This window comes from Periplaneta americana, chromosome 2 (genome assembly GCF_040183065.1).
Source record: "Periplaneta americana isolate PAMFEO1 chromosome 2, P.americana_PAMFEO1_priV1, whole genome shotgun sequence".
NCBI classification, from domain to species: Eukaryota; Metazoa; Arthropoda; class Insecta; order Blattodea; family Blattidae; genus Periplaneta; species Periplaneta americana.
In genome coordinates, this window is record NC_091118.1 from 79,429,697 (window position 1) to 79,453,091 (window position 23,395).

A 23,395-nucleotide genomic window follows, 5' to 3' on the forward strand; every position below is an offset into this window, starting at 1 on the left:
AATACTAAGTTGTCATGTTTCTTAGGTGTTCGATTTGACATGGAATGACTCATATGCGTTGTTAGCAGAAGAGGAAATGATACTAAGGGATATGCTACTGGAGCTAAATGACAGCTATGAGCAGTATGGAGTGAAGATAAATACAAATAAGACGAAGACCATGGTTGTCGCAAGAAAAATAAAGAAGGTAAACTTGCGAATTCTAAATGAGGCAGTAGAGCAAGTGAACAGCTTCAGATACTGGGATGTACTATAAGCAGTGACATGAGCTGCAACCAGGAAGTCAAAAGGAGAAGAGCAATGGCAAAGGAAACCTTTAATAGAAAAAGGGGCATCTTCTGCGGACCTCTGGAAAAAGAACTAAGGAAGAGACTAGTGTGAAGTGCTTTGTGTGGAGTGTGGCATTGTGAGGCAAAAATATGGACATTACGACGAAGTGAAGAGAAATGAATAGAAGCATTTGAAATGTGGTTATGGAGAATAATAATTGAGCGTGTGAAGTGGACAGACAAAATAAGAAATGAAGCTGTGTTGGAAAGAGTGGGTGAAGAATGATGCTGAAACTGATCAGAAAGAGAAAAAGGAATTGGTTGTGTCACTGGCTGAGAAGAAACTGCCTGTTGAAGGATGCACTGGAAGGAATAGTGAATGGGAGAAGAGTTCAGGGCAGAAGAAGATATCAAATGATAGATGACATTAAGATATGTGGATCATATGCGGAGACAAGAGAAAGGCAGAAAATAGGAAAGATTGGGGAATGCTGGGTTTGCAGTGAAAGAGCTCCCCATGAGCAGAACACTTACATATGTATGTATATTGCTTTGTATTCTTTTACCTCATCTGTATTGAATTAAGTAAGTCCTGATCGTCTGGCATAAAATTGAACTCTGTTTTTGCATATAATGTCAGATTTCAATTAACTTGCTTACATCCTTTCGCATACCTTAATAATTGAATTGATTTTAATTGTAGTGTTGAATTATTTGTCATTGATAATTTGATGATATATTCTAATGATAAATTAAAAAATAAAGCGAAAAATCGATCATCTTACCTTAGACAGGCCTGATTGTAAATGAGTCTATAAAAACTATAATTAGCTCTAGTGTTTCAGGATTTGTCATTGTCGTGTATCAACTTGTTTAACTTTGGTGGAATTTTAAAATGACGCAAATATTATACCACTTGCAAAGGAAACTTCTTCAGCTTGAAATCCCATTTGGAGTAATACATGAATAAATACTGCAAAAAATAAGTGACTTACAAAAATGTAGCTGACAATACGAACTACAAGACACAAAAAGTTATGTTTGAAATACAGTGTAAAAGTTATATTATGATAATATAGAGTCATTTAATGCCATATCACTCAGCCCACATTCACGAAATTTGGCTTATTTGCAGACCTTGTTAAAGTAAATATTCATACAAAATTTTAGTTCCATATGTTACATACTTTAAGGAGTACAGGACTTCAAATAATTTAAAAAGTAAAGAATTTTCTAGCATATGACTTTATATTTATTGGATGGCTTGGGGTCCAAATGTGGCCATCTGCAAAATTTTCGATTTTGAGTTTTCTGCACAGTCTGACTCAGAACCTGATTATCCATCAGTTCTAAAAGTGTCTCTGTTAAGTTTAAAAATAGCGCCTCAAATCATGTTGTATCAATGTAGCTATGTGAAACCTAAGGTTGAATGTCAGTTCCAAATGTGTCTCAAAACAGATAGCCATAATCGGAACAGTGTTTTCTTTATTTGTATGTTTTCCATACATAGCTATATCACATAGCTACTTGTGGAATGGTTTGTTTATTGCACAAAGTTTGTGAATTCTGCAGATATATACATAGAATAATAATAATAAATGCAACAGGTAATTTTGTTACGAATCTTACTCGTGAAGGAAAACTAGATTTACAGTCGTTAATTCGTTATGTTAAAATTTAATATCTGAATTTCAGTAACTTACTAAGTGTCTTAACAATGATAATAAACCTCTTTAACCTACAGTTGTTTGTCGTTGTAATGGATGGCTAAAATTAGAAATCATAATACTCCAACAAAAATAATTATCTCACTCCTTTATGTAAGCATAGCTCGGTTACTGTTGTGAACAACAGCATGCTAGTTTCTAGTGTGAGTTTTCTACATAATTAGTGATACAATTATTGTATTAAAGATGGTTTCCAGAGATAAAATAATGCTAGAACTATTACATTTAAAAAACATAATCCCCATATTACTGCTACTTGTTCATCTAAGGAAATGAATACACAGCCTCTTTCAAGTGAAGATAATAGCCGTTTTGTGATAAGTCCAGAGATAAATACAGCCACTGCTACGAAAACATCTCAGGATGTGGATTTACAATGCAGCATGATATGGAAATACAACTCTCAGCTGGTAACTTATTGTTATTTTTATTTGAAATTAATTATTGCACACGTGTCCATTATTTGCTGTTATGAATTTTCTTTTATTATATTTTTATAATTAGAAGTAAATGTATCAAAATTTACTCTTTCATAATTTTACAGATTTCGAAGAGTCAACATATTCCAGGTAAATCAATGGCTGAGCCTTATGATTGTAGGCTAAAATGCAAAATACGTATCAACCAAGTGCAAAGAAGCGAAATTTTCACTAATTATTGGAAATTTGGCAATATTAATAGGCAACGTGATTTTTAACAGTCTTGTAGTGATGACTGAATGTAAAAGAAAAACAGGTGTAGAAAATTCTAAACAGTCTAAAACATTGAAATTCTTTTTTAATATAGATAACTCGTGAAAAGAAATAGACAAGAAGACGTTTCTCAATACTCTGGGTATTAAGAAGGGCGTACTACATTTTTCCATTCAAAGCAGCACAACACAAATGGACAAGAGGAGTGGGTATGGATCTACAAAAATATCTCAGGAGATGGTACAGTATCTTTAGTAAAAGATCACACTAACATTTCCTACAATGTCATCCCACTATTGCAAGAACGATTAAAAAAAGAAATACTTGAGTCCAGAATTGAATTTTGCAAAGGTGTGAGGACGATACAAAATTGAATGTAAGGATAATGTTGCATAACCTGTCAAGAACAGTTTTACTATCATATTTTCAAAACTTTTTTTAACCTGTCCTTCCATAAACTACGTAAAGATCAATGCTCTAAATGTACAACCAACCTATGAATCATCTAATGCTGAACAAAAACTAATAATGCAAGATGAATATAACAGACACACAACACTAAAGGACAGAGCAAGAGAAGAAAAAGAAAATGAAGCTAAGCTAAATCCTGATACAATGCATTCTTGTAATTTTGACTTACAACAAGTTATGTATGTCCCCATAGATCCAACGAACCCCATCCTCTTTTAAAAACAAAGTTAACTACATATAATTTTACTATATTTAATGTTGGAGATGGGAGTGGAAAATTCTACATGTGGAATGAAGTAGAAGGTGGGCGAGAGGACCTTGTGAAATTGTTTCATGTATCTTTCATCACCTTGAAAAGTATTTCAGAAGCAGTGAAGAGTGTAAGGCTCTTAAGTGACACATGTGAAGGACAAAATAAATACCAGTATATACCTAGCTGCAGTATTAATTTATGCTGTAATGGTGTTACCAAGAGAAACTATTGACCAAAAGTTTCTTGTGTCTCGCCATAGTCAGATGGAGTGTGATTCGATGCATGCCAGAATGAAGCTACGTTAAAAAATGTACCAGTTTACTTGTCACATGAATGTATGCCGACAATAATATCTGTCTCTATTTGTTTGTAAAGAGAAATCAGTGTGTGAAAATATATACTATACTATTACATTCTACTTTTTTTTTTTTTTTAACTTTTGTTCAGAACTAGTACAATTAAGGTACGAAAAGGCAGATCCATTTGTAATGAAAATTAAGAGGAGTTATGAAGAGGATTTCTGCAGTATCATTGTCTTACCAAGGAGAGGTCGACAGTTTATAATGAATACCGGTACCATAGAGGAATGTCTGAAACTATTGCATATTGAGAAGTGGACAATTTCTGCATTGAAGTTGAAGCGTTTACGAGAAATTTGCAATTCAGGTAACGTTGCTAACGACGTCAAGATTTATTTCAGAATTTATTAAGTGATTTTGCTCTTGAAAATGATGAAACAGTGGTGCCAGATATCAATGATGACGAAGATGAAGATTTTCTTTAAATGAGCAAGACTATAGTTTACCAAGTATTTGAAAATAATGTCTGCCTCTATTTGTTTGTAAAGGGAATTCAGTGTGTGAAAAAATACACTGTTACATTCTACAATTTTTTTAAATTTTGTTCAGAACTAGTACAATTTTTTTCTGTCAGAATTAAAGGTTTTAAATAATCAATCATATTCCGACAACAAGCGTTGATAAAATTGAGTATTTTTACTGTAGCTGACATTTATTTGTTTTTTTTTTTAAATGAATGAGAAGTATGGTTGATTATATACTTGTTTTATTTTAATGTTATTCTTTCATATATTGACAATTCCAAACGTGGCTATCTTATTATTTTTTTAAAAAATCCTCAAAATGTATGTTAACTAATAGTGCAATATTTGTAGCTAATACATTATTGAAATTATTGAAATAAATAAGTAACCGACTAAAAACCCTGATTTGATGTGCAGCTTCAAAGTTTAATTTTTGAATACTGAAAATTTATGATTTTGGAGATAGCCACATTTGGAACAAGCCATCGTATTGATATAACTCAAGTAGTAATTAACTTACAGACTTGAGAGAGGTATCAATCAAAAGCTAATGAAAGAACCTTTCAAATGAAATAAACACAACTATGTTTGTAATTATTTAGTTTTCAAGGTCATTTAATTTGGCCTTTGATCTTGAATAACACAAAATATGTCATCTCAAAAAATTCTGGAAAAAATACACAGAAATGAGCAATATAATCATCATAATTACCCAGATTATCAAACTGGGACACTAACATGTGATCATGAAATAATATTTTATATAGTGACTACTAAGATTTAAAATCATCCGTCCTCAAGTGAGGTTGACCACTGGGATCCGGACTTATCAAACATAAAAGATAAAGGGAAATGAAACGGGCAAAATATGGATTAGATTTGTACATTAAAACAAAAATTTACGTGTTAATATATAGATCATCATCATCATCATCATCAGCATCATGGATTAAGCCTTATAAGGCTCGTTCCGGTCTCATTTTTTTAACACTGTTGAGCCCATCTTGTTTTCGGTCTACCAGCATTTCTTCTACCTATTGGGTTATAGTTCATCATCAGTTTTGGTATGCGGTCTACTTCCATTCTTTGTATATGTTGTTTCCAATCGTTTCTATATTGTTTTATTCTGTCTATTAATTTAAAAATGCTTAGTTCCCTCCTTATATCATCACTTCTTTTCCTATCCAATAAGGTGTAACCTGCTACAGATCTTAGAAATTTCATCTCTGCTGCTTCTATTCTTCTTTCTTCTTTTTTAGTCAGGATCCAAAATTCAGACCCATAAAGCAACATTGGCACTGCCATTACCTTATAAAATTTAATTTTTGTTTCTTTTCTAGTACTTTTTAGGGATCTATTAATGACACCGCATACATAGCTGAATTTATTAATCTTGTTTTGAATATCTTCATTCTTCATATAAGAAATGTTGCACCCAAGATAATTGAAACAATTTATCTGTTAATATATAGATGATAGCGTAAAATTTGAAGAGAGACCTTTAGAATTTCCATTGCAATCTTCTGAACCTCATAAAAGGGAATTTTAAAGGATTTAAGAATATTACATGTAAATTTTGGTAAACAACCCCTCGCTCCAAATAGTAAGCCTGCAACAACCCCGTTGTAAAGCAAAATGCCATATTTTTCACTGAGGTATGGAAGACAAGGTACATATTTAGCTCGCTTGTCATCATTTATCTGCAGTGCTTGATTTGTGTCTCGTTCAAAGCAAATCGTAGGGTCTAAGACCATCGCTTTCTGGGTTCTTCTATTGATGACAATTATATCGACTCTTCTATGAGAATCATCTTTAGACACACAATGAATCTCCTCATGTACTTCTCATCCTCTGTTTCTTAGCAGGTTGGCAATTGCTGTACGGGCACGATGGTGTCTGTTGTTACACAGTAGCTCTCCCTTCTTACATCATAAAGCAATTTACAAGTAACTTATAGGTTTCAAATTGACAAATTTAAACAAGAAATAATGATAAATGACTTGTAAACTTCTGTAAGGTTTCTTAAAATAAAACGCTTCTGTTTATGAATCCTGGTTCCATCTTCTTTCATAGAAACAAAATCCTTCTTTCTAGGCATGTAGCAGCTTACATCATCCCTGTTCTAGGAAGCTATTACATGGGTCAGAAGGTTCCCACTCAAGCTTTGTCGAGGTCTGTGATTAGGGGTTGCTAATACACCACATTCATTTTGTAATTGTTTTACTTTTCTTGCTAAATAATTTGAAACTCCAAATTCTTTTTCAATCTGTCGAATACTCCAACTTTTTGGAAGTACCATCAGTATTTTATTATTTTCACTATTTGTAACATTACTTTGAAATTTATTTTTTAGCTAGCTTATAATTTCAGATTCTGGATTTTTTTCACAAATTAATTCTGTTTCGACACTAGATACAAAAGTTTTTTTCGACACCTTCATCTAACTTTTTCTTAGAGTATTGTTTTTCTTGTGGTCTCTTCTTAAACCTGAAGACTCTCTCAGAAATATAAGACTCTCATTTAAAGCATCTAAAGGTACATCTGGGGCTATTGGTATTAACGTATCAGAGTCATCTCTTGAAGTCTGTAAGCTAGATGTCTGCAGTTCATCATTCCCAATATCTTTAGATGAACAAGGAGTTGTTATATCTGATGGCTTATAACTTCTGAAAGTTTTTCCTACATTTCCACATATTTTTTGCCCTTTATTTATACCAATGATCCGTGTTTCCACTTTTCTTAGATTCTTTTTTACACTTTTTGTGTCTCAAAATCGATTTTCTGAGATTTTCAATACTAAGTTATGTATGGTTACCACACAGATTGTCTTTACTTCCAAGCTTCCACAACTTGTACTCTACACTTAACAAATAGTAGGTACTACTTTACTGGTGGTCAATTGGTCACTGATTGGCTGTGAGTGATTAACAAAGTTATATGATAGGCTTTTATAATTTGTACTGTGATTGGTCATAATAAGAATGCATGTTACCGGCTAGTTGAAGGCTATAGTTTACTGTGACTGGTGGTAATAAGAACATATTTTATTGGTTTGTTGGGAGATATGATTTCCTAGTGATTATATCATCTGTGCAAGAGATATACAGGTCATGTGTCAGAAATTTCATTATAATATGATAATTATGAAAAAATCAAGATATTTATGTGAAACAACGTAAAATATTTCTTAACATTTCTGTTGTCGCAATTTAATATTATGGGAATTAATAGAGAATGATTAGGTTAAGAATATATATTTTTTCCAGAATTTTTTGAGATGACATATTTTGAGTTACTCGAGGTCAAAGGTCAAATTACATGACCTTGTGAACTAAATAATTACAAATTATAGTTGTGTTATATATCATGTGAACATTTTTTTCATTAGCTTTTAATTGATACCTCTCTCAATTCAATGAAATAAGCAAAAATGTTATGCTAATTAATTAAAAAGGATTTGTATGGAAAAATGTTTTTTTTTAATCAATTTGATAACCTGTATCTCATAATGTTCTAAACTCAGAGAGTTAAAATTTTATACGAATATGTGTTACTATGGTACATACGTGTGTATTAAATTTCATAGAAATCAAAAGGGGTCAGGTTGAATATTGCACTTCTCTATGTTGATTTGGCACGGAATGACTCTATAACCCTTCCTCTTCCACTAGCAAAAACAAACCAGATGCATCATCACACCTTACACTACAATACAGAAGATTGGAAACGTTTTAATTAAGTTACTTAACAATATTGTATCAGCTTCGCAAGTTACATCTGAACATTATCCACAAACTTACCTGATATTCGCTTGTAAGGCAGGTATATACTTAGCAAACGAACAATGGAACAACAAACGAATGCATTTGCTGACTCGATTTGGTAGTGATCCATTGTTTTGTCAGTAAGTCAAATATAATTCACCTTTGCTGTGGATGGAACATTTTCACTTCATCGTAGTTAAGTGTGAGTAGCAAGCACAACAATGACAAATGTCTTTTACGTGACTCTCAGAATGTCGAAATTAAAGTGGACAAAAGTTACTCGTATTTTTAATCTAATTAAAGTATACAGGGACGAGGAAATTTTTTGAAATCCCAACCAAGCATTCAGGTTACCATAATAATGTGAGAAAATATATTTTGGAAGCTGGAAAAATGTTCCGCTATTATTATTATTATTATTATTATTATTATTATTATTATTATTATTATTACTACTGTTATTTTTAGTTGGTCATTTAACGATGCTGTATCAACTACTCGATTATTTAGCATCAATGAAATTAGTGATTAGCGAGATGAGACCAAGGATTCACTATAGATTATCTGACATTTGCCTTAAAGTTGAGGAAAACCTTCAGAAAAAACCCAACCAGGTAATCAGCCCAAGTGGGAATCGAACCCATGCCCGAGCGCAGTCCGGATCGGCAGGAAAGCACCTAAGTCGACTGAGCCACACTGATGGCTACTGTTACTATTAACTTTTACTATTATTTACTCATTATTTATTATTATTATTATTATTATTATTATTATTATTATTATTATTATTATTATTATTATTATTATTATTATTCATAGTGTTCTGCCCAAGGGTAGGTCTTTTACTGCAAGCCCAGCATTCTCCAATCTTTCCTCTTTCCTACTTTCCTTTTAGTCTCTGCATATGATCCATTAATCTTAATGTCGCCTATCTGCCCCGAACTTTTCTTCTGTTCACCATTCATTCCAGTGGATTCTTCAGTAGGCAGTTTCTTTTTAGCCAATGATCTAACTAATTCCTTTTTCTCTTATTATTATTATTATTATTATTATTATTATTATTATTATTATTATTATTATTATACAAATAATTAGCCAAACAGCTTTTGCTAAGTAGCAAATTATTTTTATTTCTTTGTTTCCTAATGAACATTAATTTTGTAAGGGACTGAATTAAAAAAAGAAAATTAATTCTTTATTTACATCTTTCTAAAGAGAAATACAGAAATTAACGAAGAAAACGGAACTGGGGAAGTCATAAAATACAGATAATCAGCATGGTTCGCATACAAGTATTTCTGGTGAAATAAATTCACTCCAAGAATACAATTAATGCAATCCTTTAAATCAGCTATTTCGACATTTTGAGTAAATACATCAGACATGTGTACGAATCCCCTGTTGCTATAAACTGAAGTGTAATTTTAGTCTTTCATGAACAGGTGCTGTTTCTCGAAATTTTATGCCTTTAAAATGTTTGGCCATATTTTGCATAGTCTGTTCCTGATTTTCGATAGTTCTGAAATTGTCCTGATTCAGCTCGGCACTTTCATTAAGCAAATCACTCCCTCTATACTGACCGTGACTTTCAAATAGTGGTGCATGCCACCATCGCCTTATATTTTTTAATTGTCTTGTTAAACTGCATAAAATAAGAATGGCAGTATTTACAGTAATTATATCTTACAGGTAGACATTACTGCAGATAATCAGCAAATGCGAATGTTCTCTATTTATTCACTGGTGATTTGTATTTGCTCTGAATAAAGAACAAATAGCACTTTTCATTTGTTTGTTTGCTAAGTGTAAGCCTTTTACAGTTGGGTAAGTCCCCCGAGAAAAGAAACCCCAGTCAGGTAATTAAGCAAAGCAAAATTCAAATGCAAACATAAACATAGCTCTGGAACAGAAATCCCATTTGTTACCCCCCCTATGCCAGTGGTGACTGGTAAAATAATGTCATAATAAATTTAGCTAAAACTAGATCATTGTCTACTATAAACTTTGTTGTATTATGGTTTGAATACTGGTTAGGAATCCCATACCTTCGCTGCCAATAACAGTTCAGTGGGATAAAGATCGGAAGAAAAAAATTTTAGCCAATAAAGAGAAAAAAAAAAAAGAGAATCGTGGAAAGCTGTTCAAATATGTATGCTCCCAACAGCCTGACAGGGTACTCAAGTACAGATTTTAAATTATTTTTATATATTCTTTTTGTGTCTTGCTGCTCATATTGGCAGCTTATTTTTGTATTTAACATTTCCGTCACAGTACCTAACCATATACATGGGGATATCAATATGATGATTTTGGAAATTTTCTTGATAGTCCTAAAAATACTGTCATAGATCTGGTAAAAATTTGTGTATTTGTTATAGCCTATATTTATATTATATTCCATCCACCGCTTTGGAATACCTAATGATCAGTGTGTGACTACGAAAATAGCCGACCTGGAATCGAATCCTGGTTGGGAGTTTTTCTGGAATTTTCCCTCAACCCATTAAAAAGCAAATGCAGGATAACTTTCGGCACTGAACCCTGGGTTTATTTTGCCGTCATCACTTTCATCTATCCTGCCTACTTCCATACTCATGTCATCCTATCATATGGAGTAACAGAATCCGACCTAATGGGTGGCGCAACATCAGAACAGGATTCTTCACAACATAATCGCAAAAAAACAGGCAGAAGTGCAAATGGCTACAATTCGTTATATGTGACATAATTTAAAAAAATTAATATATTCTTCATCTGTTGATACTCATATGTGATTATGCTGTGGGTAAACAGTAGGTGAACTAATGTTTCTTATTCTGTGCAAAAATTTGCTACATGCTTACCATTGTCACAACATGTATGTATTCTTTGTAACTGTTTGTCCCTTTGTTCTGGTAATATTTGTCTTTCTTTATGTTTTCTGCTTTTAATTTTTCTCTTACAAAGTCTTTGAGCTGTTAGAAGTTCCATCTTACCAGTTTTCGAGCATTCCCTTCATTTATAATTCATACGTGGGCTAGTCATAAAGTAACTTCCGTTTATTTTTTACAAACCTGTGAATGACGTTACAGAATTGGGTTACAATATTGTGACTTTTAATTCAAACAATAATGTAACTTTTATTGTCACAACAATAATCACTTTCTATAATTGAATTTAAGCACTCCCGTCAACAATGGGTATTTCATTCCACACATCAACACAGTATTCGTTATTGCACTCCACAAACGACAATGACAATTCACTTGGATTATTGAGAACAACAATGTACTGCTAATCTCAACTAATGTTCACAAAGCACTATTTACAAAACAAATTGTCAGTTCTCAGTTCACAGTTCGTTTGCCTTAGCTAGTTCTTCTAGCTCATTTACTCAAATTCACCATATATCGAACCCAAGACTTGCAGAGACAGTCCACTGAACTTCGAACTCAAGACTTCTGGAGACAGTCCACTGCACTCGAACTCAAGACTTCCAACCGCGTTGCTTCCGCCTGGACGCTGCTCAAGTTCACTCGCGTGTCGAACCCTAGACTCCTAGGCGCTGCTGAACTCGTTGTCCAATACCAACAACAACTACTTGCTGGCTCCTTCTTCACGTCTCCTTTTTATCACTAAACGATAGTTTCCAGAAAGTACGATGCTCGAAATTTCTACTTCTACAGACTTCTATTCTCTCTGCTTCTTCCTGGACGATTCTGTTTGGGAGGTTTCGTCCTCCCCTTTACCTCGCACAGCGAAGGACTTGCAGCTTTGCGTCCTCTTTGCTTCGTACCACACCGCAGCGGCCAGCGTTTTGTCTCCCCTCCATGCCGCACCCCCAGCGCTCCGCAGAGCTCGCCTCGTCTATCGCGCCGGACGCGTGTTCGAATCCCAAGACGACGAGAAGTTTCTGGCATGGTTGCCACAATATGTTTGAAAGTATACACTCTAGTTTATTTTTCCACATAGTTTCCAGTCACATTGACACACTTGTCATAGCGTTTGACGAGCTTTGAAATTCCGCAATCGTAGAATTCGCCCGCCTACGACTGAAGCCAACCTACGATGCTGGTTTTCAACTCTTCGTCATCATCAAAGCACTTCGAGCCAAGCCACGTCTTCATGTGCATGAAGAGATGGTAATCGCTAGCGCCAAATTTGTGCTATAGGGAAGGTGATTCAATACTTCCCAGTTGAACTCTTGCAGTTTGGTTGCAGTACGACACGCTGTATGCAGCCGGGCGTTGTCATGCAGGAAAATCACCCCAGAGCTCAACATGCCACGACGTTTGTTTTGAATAGCCCTTTCAAGTTTGTTAGTGTGTTACAGTAACGCTCAGTGTTAATTGTGGCATTCCTCTCCAAGAACTCCAATAGCAAAATTCCTTTTCTGTCCCAGAAGACAGTTGCCGTGAGTTTCCTTGTGGAAAGTGTGTGACGATACTTTGTGGGTTTTTTCGGGGAGTGAGTATGGCCCAACTGCATTGATTGAAGCTTTGTTTCTGCATTCACATACCGCACCCAAGTCTCATCTCCTGTCACAATTTGATCTTTCGTAATGCTCAAGAAAGGACAGTGCTGCTACCGGAAACTTTGTGCCAGATGGGTGCCTAAACTCCTTTCTGATGAACAAAAGGCTCAGTGGATGGGAGCAGTACTGTCCTTTCTTGAGCATTACGAAAGAGAAGGTGATGCTTTTCTCTATCAGGAGTTCTTGGAGAGGAATGCTACAATTAACGCTGAACGTTACTGTAACACACTAAAAAACTTGAAAAGGGCCATTCAAAACAAACATCGTGGCATGTTGAGCTCTGTGGTGATTTTCCTGCATGACAACATCCGGGCAAATCGCAATATAGCGAACGTAGAAGCTCCACCCATGACCCCTTCCACTTTTCCCCTACTAGCTCACCAGACATTCTACATGATAGGCGAGTATTGTGTCGAATGCATATTTCATGTGGGTGGGGATAACTTCCCCTACTGGCGTTCGCTATATTGCGATTTATCCCAACATCCAGTCGCATACAGTGCGTCGTACTGCAAGAATTCAACTGGGAAGTATTGGATTACCCTCCCTATTGGCGCCTAGCAATTACATCTCTTCATGCACATGAAGATGTGGCTTGGCTCGAAGCGCTTTGACGATGACGAAGAGTTGAAAACCAGCGTCGTAGGTTGGCTTCAGTCGCAGGTGGTCGAATTCTACGATTGCCGAATTTCAAAGCTTGTCAAACACTACAAGTGTCTCAATGTGACTGGAAACTTTGGAAAAATAAACTAAAGTGTATACTTTCAAACATATTGTAACCCAATTCTGTAACGTCATTCAAAGGTTTGTAAAAAAATAAACGGAAGTTACTTTATGAATAGCCCTCGTATTTTACTGTTATAAATCGTTTTTTAAGTTACATTGTGTAAATTTTGTGTTGTCTTGTACTTTCCAAAATATTTAATCACACTATCGAGTTTGCTGTACTTCTTTAGATTCATATCAATATAATTTATATTGAAGGATATTAAATACCCCAGCCATCTCTAGTGGAATGCAAACCTCCAACATTATGGGCCCTTACACGCGAGCAACTTTTAGCTGCCAACCTTAGCGGCTTGTCACAGGGATGTAGTCGGTAATTATTTAAAGGGAAATCGCCGGTTGCTTTACACACGAGCGCTGATCCCGACGGCAGACCTACTGCGGCCGCTGTCTTGCAGTCGGTCCCCGCGACTGGCAGCAGCTTTTTCTGCTTACACATGGACGACTTTTAGCCGCCAAGGTCAGCGACACGCAGTGGTTTAAATGTAAATCTAGCTGGACATAATTAATATCTTTTCTCCTATTTAACAGATTATCATGTAACTTTGTACGGTAGTTACAAGTAGTACTTTTTTTGTATACAAACTCTGATTACATTTGTATAAACGAAACTATCCGCTATACTGGGTGCGTTTAGATAAAATTAATAACTTTTCTCCTATTTAATAGATATTCATGAAACTTTGCACAGTAGTTACAGATAGCGTGTTTGTTTTGTATACAAACTTTGATAACGTTTTTATAAGGGAAACTACCCTTTATGTGGTGCATCAAGAGAAAATAACTTTTCTCCTATGTAATAGATTTTCATAAAACTTTGTGCAATAGTTTCGGGTAGTATTTTTGTTTTGTGTACAAACTGATTATGTTGGTACAAGGGGAACTACATCTTACAGAGGGTGTATTTAGAGAAAAATTAATAACTTTTCTTCTATTTAACAGATTCTCATAAAACTTCGTGCAATAGTTTCGGGTAGTATATTTGTTTTGTATACAACTAATTACGTTGGTACAAAGAGAACTATCCCTTACAGGTGTAGATAATAACTTTTCTCCTATCTAAAAAAATTTTCATGAAACGTTGTACAATAGTTATAGGTTGTATATTTGTTTTGTATACAAACACCGATTACGTTTGTATAAAAGAAACTATCCCTTATAGCAGCTGAATTTAGAGAAAAATTAATAACTATTATTAACGTTTCTCCTATTTAACAGATTTTCATGAAACTGTACAGTAGTTACAGGTAGGATATTTGTTTTGTATAGAAACTGTGGTTATGTTTTAGGGAAACTACACCTTATAAGGAGTGCATTTAGAGGAAATTAATAATTTTTCTCCTATCTAACAGATTTTCATTCAACTTTGTATAGTAGTTATAGATAGTATATTTATTTTGTATATAGACTCTCATTACACTTGTGTACAAGAAACTGTAGGGGTGAATTTAGGTAAAATTAGTAGCTTTTCTCACATGAACAGATTTTCATCAAAATTGTACACTAGTTAAGGGTAACATATTTGTTTTGTATACAAGCTCTAGATAATTATATTTGTGTAAAGGAAACTATCCTATTACAGGGGCGAACTGAGATAAATTTAATAAGTTTTCTTCTATCTAACAGATTTTGATCAAACTTTGTACAGTAGTTAGAGGTAACATATTTATTTTGTAATACGAGGCAAAGCTTTCTCTGGAATTAGTGGAATAGGCTTATGGCAGCTGACATGTATACTCTTTTTATTTTGTGGCACGTCTTGATGTAGTAATTGTAATTCTCTTGACAAAATTAGCAGCATCTCCCTTTCCCTGATCTGTCAAGCTTATTTGTGTAAGAAAGGGAAGTTACTCGTTGTTTTGAGGCTGCAGTGTGTTTTTATTTGGTTATTTAACGACGCTGTATCAGCTGCTAAGTCATTTAGCGTCGATGAGATTGATAGCGAGATGAGACCGAGGATTCGCCATAGATTACCTGATATTCGCCTTATGGTTGAGGAAAACCTCGGAAAAAACCCAAACAGGTAATCAGTCTAAGCGGAGGCCTGCAGTATGTTCCTAGCTTTCCTTCTCTCAGAACTTTCAGAAGATTCAGAAAATTTATTCTTGGTCTGCACTGTCTGTCACTTTTACCAACAGGTGATCGAATGATAGATAACTCTGAAATTCTGAAGTAGTGAAAAAATTACTATCTTCATAGTCTCGAAGCTCGTGAAAAAGGCATTGAAATTGCCCATACTGCGCTCATTGAATAAGAATCCGATGTATCGAATATTTATATGTTTAACACTCCTTTTTCTAGGGTAGAGAAGAAATAATACCTCGACATGCATTATTATAATGTGAGTGAATAATGACACACCTTTTGCAGTTCGACTGCCGCCAGAACCGACAACACACAATGCCCGTATTGACTGCAGAGTCGCTCATGTCGACTGCTTCTGCCGTCGAAGAACCGCTCATGTCGGCAGCAGACCGACTGCTTTTTGCAGTCGACCTTGGTGGCTAAAAGTCGCTCGTGTGTAAGGGCCCTATGTCTTGACAGTAATATCGTACAAGGAAAAGAGAGAGAGGGAAAATTATTTCCTCGTTGCTTTGTATAATAACATTTTTAATGACATATTGAGACATTGTTTAGTCAACTTCCGAAGAGAGGTCTGAACCTCATAAGTGATACCAAGAAGTCACCACTTATGAGGCAACTAGGCCAGGAGATAATGGGATAGGATGGCCAGTTCCTTTTCCCCCTCCATTGAGACATGCAGCTCATAAAATGTTGCATTAAGCTCGGTTTATAATTTAAAATGTACATACCTGACCATGATTGCTCCAGAGAGACAGCTAGGAGCTTGTCAATCCCACCAGTCTCATCACTGTTATCATTGTCACTGATTGCAGCTTTCGTGCTCTATGTCACTGTCTTTTAAATTTATTAGAATTGATTCTAAAATATCGTCCTATCTCTTTCTTTCGAAATGATCTTCCTGTAAATTGTTCTGTGTGTTTTACGCAGGTAGCCCATTGTTCTTGGATTACATTATCAAGTTCTTTGTGAACAAGTCTTTCAACGTCAACAATATAGGTCTTGATTACACAACTTTTAACACTATATCACTTAGGATATATTTATGTTGATCACTTTCGCGTGTTAAATGTAAACTAAGTTTGTAAATACCTAGTGGACTAGTTTCAGCTTCAGAACTAGTTCTGAAGATTGCTGCTACTAAGCTGAAACTAGTCCACTAGGTATTTACAAACTTAGTTTACATTTAACACGTGAAAGTCATATATTCCTAACTTTAAATGAACTGTTTCTCCTGGCAACTTGACGCTTTACTTAAACCCACACAAGCTTATTGGTGCTGTAGTGATAATGCTTTGGGGGTAGTCATATTTGATGTCCTCTTTCATTAGCAAGTTGGTTCAGCTTACATGTTCTTCGCTGACTTTTGAATGGCAGTACACATTGTAACAATTCAGATTTGATTTCTGTTTGTGCAAAATGAATTTCTTTTTGTTGTAACAAGTCTTGAATTTAGTTTTTTCTATATAGATGGGGTGTTCGGAATATTAAAAATTACTGAATGAAAATAGTAATTATACTTCTTTCTTCCAAATATTTAATGAATTGGTTAAAAAAACAGTCTTTAAATGTAAGAGCTGTCATTTCATCATGATAATCTGACGTCAATTTAGATCAAAATACCCACTTTCTGTCAGGTAAAAATCCTGTTTTGCTGAACCTACATGGCACACAAGAAAGCTCAGATCAAATGGTGTTTCTTTGATAGATCCCACACTATTGCTGATGGCAGTTCAGCATGTTTGCTTGCTGGGAATCCTGTCCACTGCTGATTGTTTTGGTAGCTAGCTTGCTGGATTTCCAGGATAGGTTGCTTGCTATTTTTCATGTATGCTTGCTTGGAGTAAAAAAAAAAATATATATATATATATATATATATATATATATATATATCCCATTGGACGATTTTACCCTTTCAACTAAAAACTTTGCATTCAAAATGAGTTATGGATGGACCAAGGATCAAGTTGGGACTCTAATTGAGGCACACGAGAAAGAAACTTGCCTCTATACTATTCAACTGCTTTATACAGATCAACCCTTTCAAAAGCTCAACAATGTCGGATTGGAAATTTGCATTCATCCTGCCTCAGTCACCAATATCTTAAACATTAATCAAAATCTATGATCAGTCACATGAACACAAAGCCATCTATAACACACAATAGAAATAGGAACTCAGCAATAGTGAAAACGGCCTACTGATATACCCACAGATTCTAAAAACGTGATATAACCACAGATGTTGTATAAATAAACTTAACAAAAAAAATAATAATTTAACCTCAAAATAGCGTCTATAGTCATTCAATGCTGAATAGTCCACCAGTGCCAGTGATTGCTTGATGGTTTTTAAATCATCTTAAAAGTGTTAGCAGTTCAAAATTATTACCGTAGTATTCTTCTAACTTTATTAATATAAAAAGGTATACGTTTTTGTTTTTGGTGACTTAAAATAAATACCGTACAAGAATGAAGGGGAGAGGTACACCTTTGGCTAGTGTAAAACTAGAGAGCTTTAATGTGTTGTATTTCAGGATACAGACCTATTGAAATTAAATTTGGCATACCTAATCTGCATTTCTTCTACATTAATAAGTGTTGTGACTTTTTGAAGGATATTGTTTTGTTAATTTTTTTAAATATATTTTTTATCATTATCTTTAATGCATAGCAAGCAGAGCTCAGTTTATGCATAATATGTTCTCTGTGTAGGATTACCATCCGTCCTGTAAAAGGAGGACATGTTCTCTTTTTAAATCATTTTATCCAGCAGGCATTTTAAAAAAATTTGAAATGTCTGGCATTTCGCACTTCAACTAGAATTAATATGAATATTGAATAATGTGCGATATTATGCATAGAATATCTAAATAAATGGTGAAAACCTATGAAAGAATTTAACTGCTTTCAATGGTTGAAGCTGGGGCACATAAAAAAAAAAAAACAAAATATGATTACCTATTGACATACATTGAATTCTTACACTCTAAAAAGTCACTATTCATGATTCTACGCTATTTTATCAATTTTATTCTGCAATGTACAAAGATATGCCAATCAAGTTAATTTTGACAAAGATTTAAGTTTAGATAAACAATGCTGCAAATTCTTCAATTCCAATAGTTCTGCAAGCACTGAAACTTTCTCAGAACACCTAAAAATATGTCAATTCTATTTATTTATCCCAAGTCATAATGGAAGTGCTGAGAGAGTATTTTCCCTAATATCTGCTCAATGGACAAAAGAACGAAATCGCATGCTAACAGAGACAGTCAGAGATATCATCATGGTGAAATATAATTTCAAGGACATGTCCTGTGAACAGTTCCATAGTTATTTATTACAAGATATAAGTTGGTCCCTTCAGGCTCTTGTGCACAAAGTGGGCTCCACCGATAAGTAGGGTACAGATGTAATACTGATCCAGCAATTAGTGAGAAAACTGACTAAGGTGAGCCATTGTTTTTATCTTTAATTTTGTTCATACAATTTTTGAAAAGTCCTTCTTTTTTCAGCAATGTCCTCTTATTTTAGATTCCATGCCCTCCTATAGAATTTCTTCTTATGGTAACCCTATCTCTGTGTATTTTCTTGTTTAGATTATTGACCAGATAAGTTAAAAAAAAAAATAAAGAAAAAGATCTTTAGGACTTCAAACATTGACATAAGTCCATTTGTGTAAGTGCTTGAAATGACAAAAATGTTGCATATCACAACATCAAAGTCTATCACTTTGAAATAAAAAAGATGGATACTAGTCTTGAACTACTGCCGCATTTTTATTTCTCTTCCCCCACTAAGAAGACCAGCAAAACAAAAAGCTGCTAAATGTCTCCTTTGTACAGCTTTAATGTTTGATGTTTATGATTTTCATGTTCCAGCATGCAAGACAGACCAATGAGTATGAACAGTAACCATAACCAAAAAAAACATGGGAGTCAGTAGCATAGATAGCACAGCACCAAACTTGCTGGCCAGCAAGGAAACAAACACCACCTGAACTGAGCTTAAATCGGCTCCCTTTCCCTACATGTTCCTTTAATCCAGCATTTCTTGATTAATCTCGCCAGATACATCTTAGTGTGTGCTTTTGATTTATCCAGGTCTTGGCTAAGTAAAATATTGTGCTCTTGTCATCAGAAACTCGAATTTTTTGTATTGTTCGAAGAAATTTTAACCTTAACACAGCAGTATCACCCTCCATAAGTAATTTACTTTCATCATTAGTTTTCTTGTATTTAGAGCCTAAACTTTTCAATATTCTCAAGGTGAAAACAGTGGGGCCTGTGTAAGAAATTATGTACCGTAAAGAATAAGAATTTTTTTTTTTTGAGTTGGAAATACATCATGATCATAAAATCCAAAAACAGTTCTACATACTACATCTTCTCGAAGTTGTCTTCTTTTAGTACATTTATTACGTTTTCTGGATGATAGAAAAACTGAAGCCCCAAGACCAAATTATTTTGCTTCTGAACATATCCGGGACACCATAGATTGGTTCATATCACTTTCTTCTGAAGTTGTCAAGCTTACTTCTTTCTTCATCGCTGAAATATTTTTTTTTTAATTCGTTTACTTTATCACTTGTACTTGGCTACATAAAACACACAATTTTGTCTTTTTATCATGACCACCACTACTTAGCAACATGCTGTAACAAAAATATTCCTTCAAAAGAAAACCAGAATGACCTATCTAACAAGTCACAGCTTCTTCTAGTGCAATAGAACACAGCTCGACTATTTTGTTTGTTTTCTTATGACTACGTGTCTGGGTGATGCAGGTATTCTAAACAATATTACTCAATTATTCAAGTCTGCTTCATAGGGAGCTTTACCTGAAAGCCAGATTTTCATAATATATACGTCACTGTATGTACATTAACAGAAAATCACAATTCAAGTCACACAGAGTTTGTGTGCACTCTAAGTTGGGTTTCTGGCACCTTGTCAGCCCACTTGAGTTGTGTGGATATAAAGGGAAAAATTGAAATAGTGTTGGGTGTTGGGTAACTCACTTGGAGCATGTGTGCACTAAGCAAAGGGTCCCGGGATCGATACCTGGCCCTGGAACAGTTTTTCCCTTGAAATTATTGAAGTCTGCTTCACAGGGAGCATTACCTGAAAGCCAGATTTGCATATCACTCATGTTTCGGAATGTGATAAGCTTGAACACTCTGCTACAGCCCACATCTTTATAATTGAGTTAACAGTTTGAGCATACTTAAAAATTCATTCCCATCATACCTGGGAACACTACTGGATTTCAGAATAAAACATGCCCTTGATAGTGATGCTTCTTGATTAGGTAACATTGCACTCCTCTGATTTGCAGGAGCCATGAAACTATCGAAGGTCTTATGCAGAAGGTTTGCATTATAGTATAGTCTTAGAAACTTATTCTATTATTTGATTTCCAGATTCTACCATATTTGCCAGTGTATAGGCCGCACTTTTTTACCCAAAATGTAAGTAAAAATGTAGGTGCAGCTTATACTCAAGACATTCTAAACGAAAACAAATTTCTTATGAAATACAGGAACATACAGTACCTTATTACATACAAAAACACGTACTTCAACTACAGTAACATACAGTACCTTATTACGTATAAAAACATGTACTTCAACTACTGTAACATACAGTACCTTATTATGTATAAAAACATGTACTTCAACCAGCTGTTTACATCTGAGTATTCACAAACATTTAAGAGCATCCTCTGTTTCCATTTTCTCGTGCATATCCACTACTTGCAATTTATATTTTGATGAGTAGCCTGTTCTCACTCGGCCCATGATTTCACACACCGAATTCCCACCGTAATGAACAAGGAGCAGTGACCAACCCTCCAGCCTCTTCGTTACGTGCGGCCAAGGAACAACTCTCATCTCTTTTGTTATGTGCAGTACCATTATGCGGCTACTGCGAGCTCACGAATTTACAATGTTGCCATACTGTATTTTCAAGATACAGCATGCTTGACTTTATCTTGCTTTTTAGAAATTTATTTGTCTCGAAAAGTGTTGCCTCCAAATTGGGTGTGGCCTATACTTGGGCAAATACGGTATTTTAAACATTTGTATGTGGCTTCATATATGGGTGAATGACGAACAGTCAAGCACTCACCATTACTTACTGGCTTTTAAGGAACCCGGAGGTTCATTGCCACCCTCACATAAGCCCGCCATTGGTCCCTATCCTGAGCAAGATTAATCCAGTCTCTACCATCATATCCAACCTCCCTCAAATCCATTTTAATATTATCTTCCCACCTATGTCTCGGCCTCCCAAAAGGTCTTTTTCCCTCCAGCCTCCTAACTAACACTCTATATACATTTCTGGATTCGCCCATACGTGCTACATGTCCTGCCCATCTCAAACGTCTGGATTTTATGTTCCTAATTATGTCAGATGAAGTATACTCACCATTAGTTAAAAAAAAATTACCATAAAATTCTGTTAACTTTAGTCTTGAAAGTGAAAATGTTTATTTAGAATGTTCGAGCAATTTTGTTTATGTATAAACAGAGTAATTCACGAAGTTACACCAACATTTACAGAACTTATTAATTAAAACATTAAAGCTCATATGGACATGGTTCCTATTCTGAATATTAAACCATGTAGTTGCTTTCCATTTTGAGAAACACATTTCTGTGATGGTTAATGAATGACGTTAATAAATATCGACAATTTTTATATTATAAAAATAAAACCTAGCCATATATAAACATATTTCTTTTAGATTATAGTTTCGAACAAAATTATGTATTACAAGAAGTAGGCCTATCATCCTTTAACAATATTAGACTGAGTTAATTCAATAAAAACAAAATGATTACATCCATTACATTTCTTATTCAGCGAACACTGAATCATATGTTGCAATGGTAAGTGCTCAATTTTTACCGTTATGTCATCATATGCTTTAATACCTTAATTGTTCATTAACTGCTAATTTTGCAGTGTTCCTGTAGTCATATTTTCCATTAATGATTGCTGTTATCACTGCTTGCATAATTTTGTTTGCATGGGTTATGTACACAATTTATCTGTCCCAAAATCACTTCAAAAAGTAACTCTTATAGGTCTGTTTTCAATTTTCACATTCGTGGCACTCCTTTTGGAACCATTCTACATAAAATAAAACCACCTCTCTAACTGCAGATAGTCAGTGAACTTCACTGGTAACTAATATTCAGCTCATAATTATCAATTGTGAAGACTGTGAATCTCCTTAGTACAGGCCTGCCCAAATGACTCACAACATGACAAAACACTTTGGCGCGTGATTGAATGCTCGAGATTGAACGAATGTTATCCAAGAGAAATGCACAGGTACACGATCCAGCACAGATTACGATTACAAGTCGGCCATAATCGAATACAACAGTATTAAGTAGTGAATGATGACTGAGTAGAAATTGAAGTACCACTGTACATAATGCATTGTGACCTATGGGCAGTGGTCAATGCACTAGTAATAATATCAGCTCTAGTTGGTAAACAAAACTTTCGCCTACACAGCCTCATCGAACATAGCAAAACAGGATATGGGCATGCTCTTTGATCATCTATTTGGCCTGCATATTTTTGAAGATGGTATGTGAATCACATGCATGTAGCAGACACAGTGAAACGAAAAGTATTTTTTTCTGAATGTGGTCTTGCAAACGAAGAGCAAAATCTATATCCAGCACTAACATATCCTTCACAAAGTAGTGATTATCCTCTTATGCTTTGCGATCATAATATGACTATATTTTATATTGCAATTTCGTACTTTTAATTTTATTAAATATTACTTTTGTAAGAGTTTGCTTCGGTATTTGTTTATAGTTGGCACAAATTATTTTTCATAATATCAAAACTGTTAATAGTACTGCTATTAAAAATCGGACCCGTGCTTGTATAAGCATTTTCACTGGAAATAATATAAGAATAAGTTCCGGAAGTTTAAATAAAAGTGGTTTCTGTGTGACTGCAGATAAACAAAAATGAACATTA

General features: G+C 34.6%; 1 protein-coding gene across 8 annotated transcripts in view; it reads left to right on the forward strand.

Annotated features, from left to right (window-relative positions):
- Window positions 1–23,395, forward strand: part of LOC138694369 (calcium and integrin-binding protein 1-like) — a 126,776-nt gene that overhangs the window by 39,404 nt on the left and 63,977 nt on the right. The window contains exon 6 of one of the 8 annotated variants that reach the window (XM_069818034.1): window positions 19,265–21,519. The exons of 3 other annotated variants lie outside the window; for them this stretch is intronic. In XM_069818034.1, coding sequence (XP_069674135.1) covers window positions 19,265–19,328 — 64 coding nt within the window. In that variant the 3' untranslated portion in view covers window positions 19,329–21,519. Of the gene's footprint in view, window positions 1–25; window positions 2,734–2,782; window positions 2,802–3,859; window positions 8,402–19,264; window positions 21,520–23,395 lie in introns of those variants that run through there. 4 more of the 8 variants (XM_069818035.1, XM_069818042.1, XM_069818041.1 and 1 more) reach the window with 4 other exon arrangements.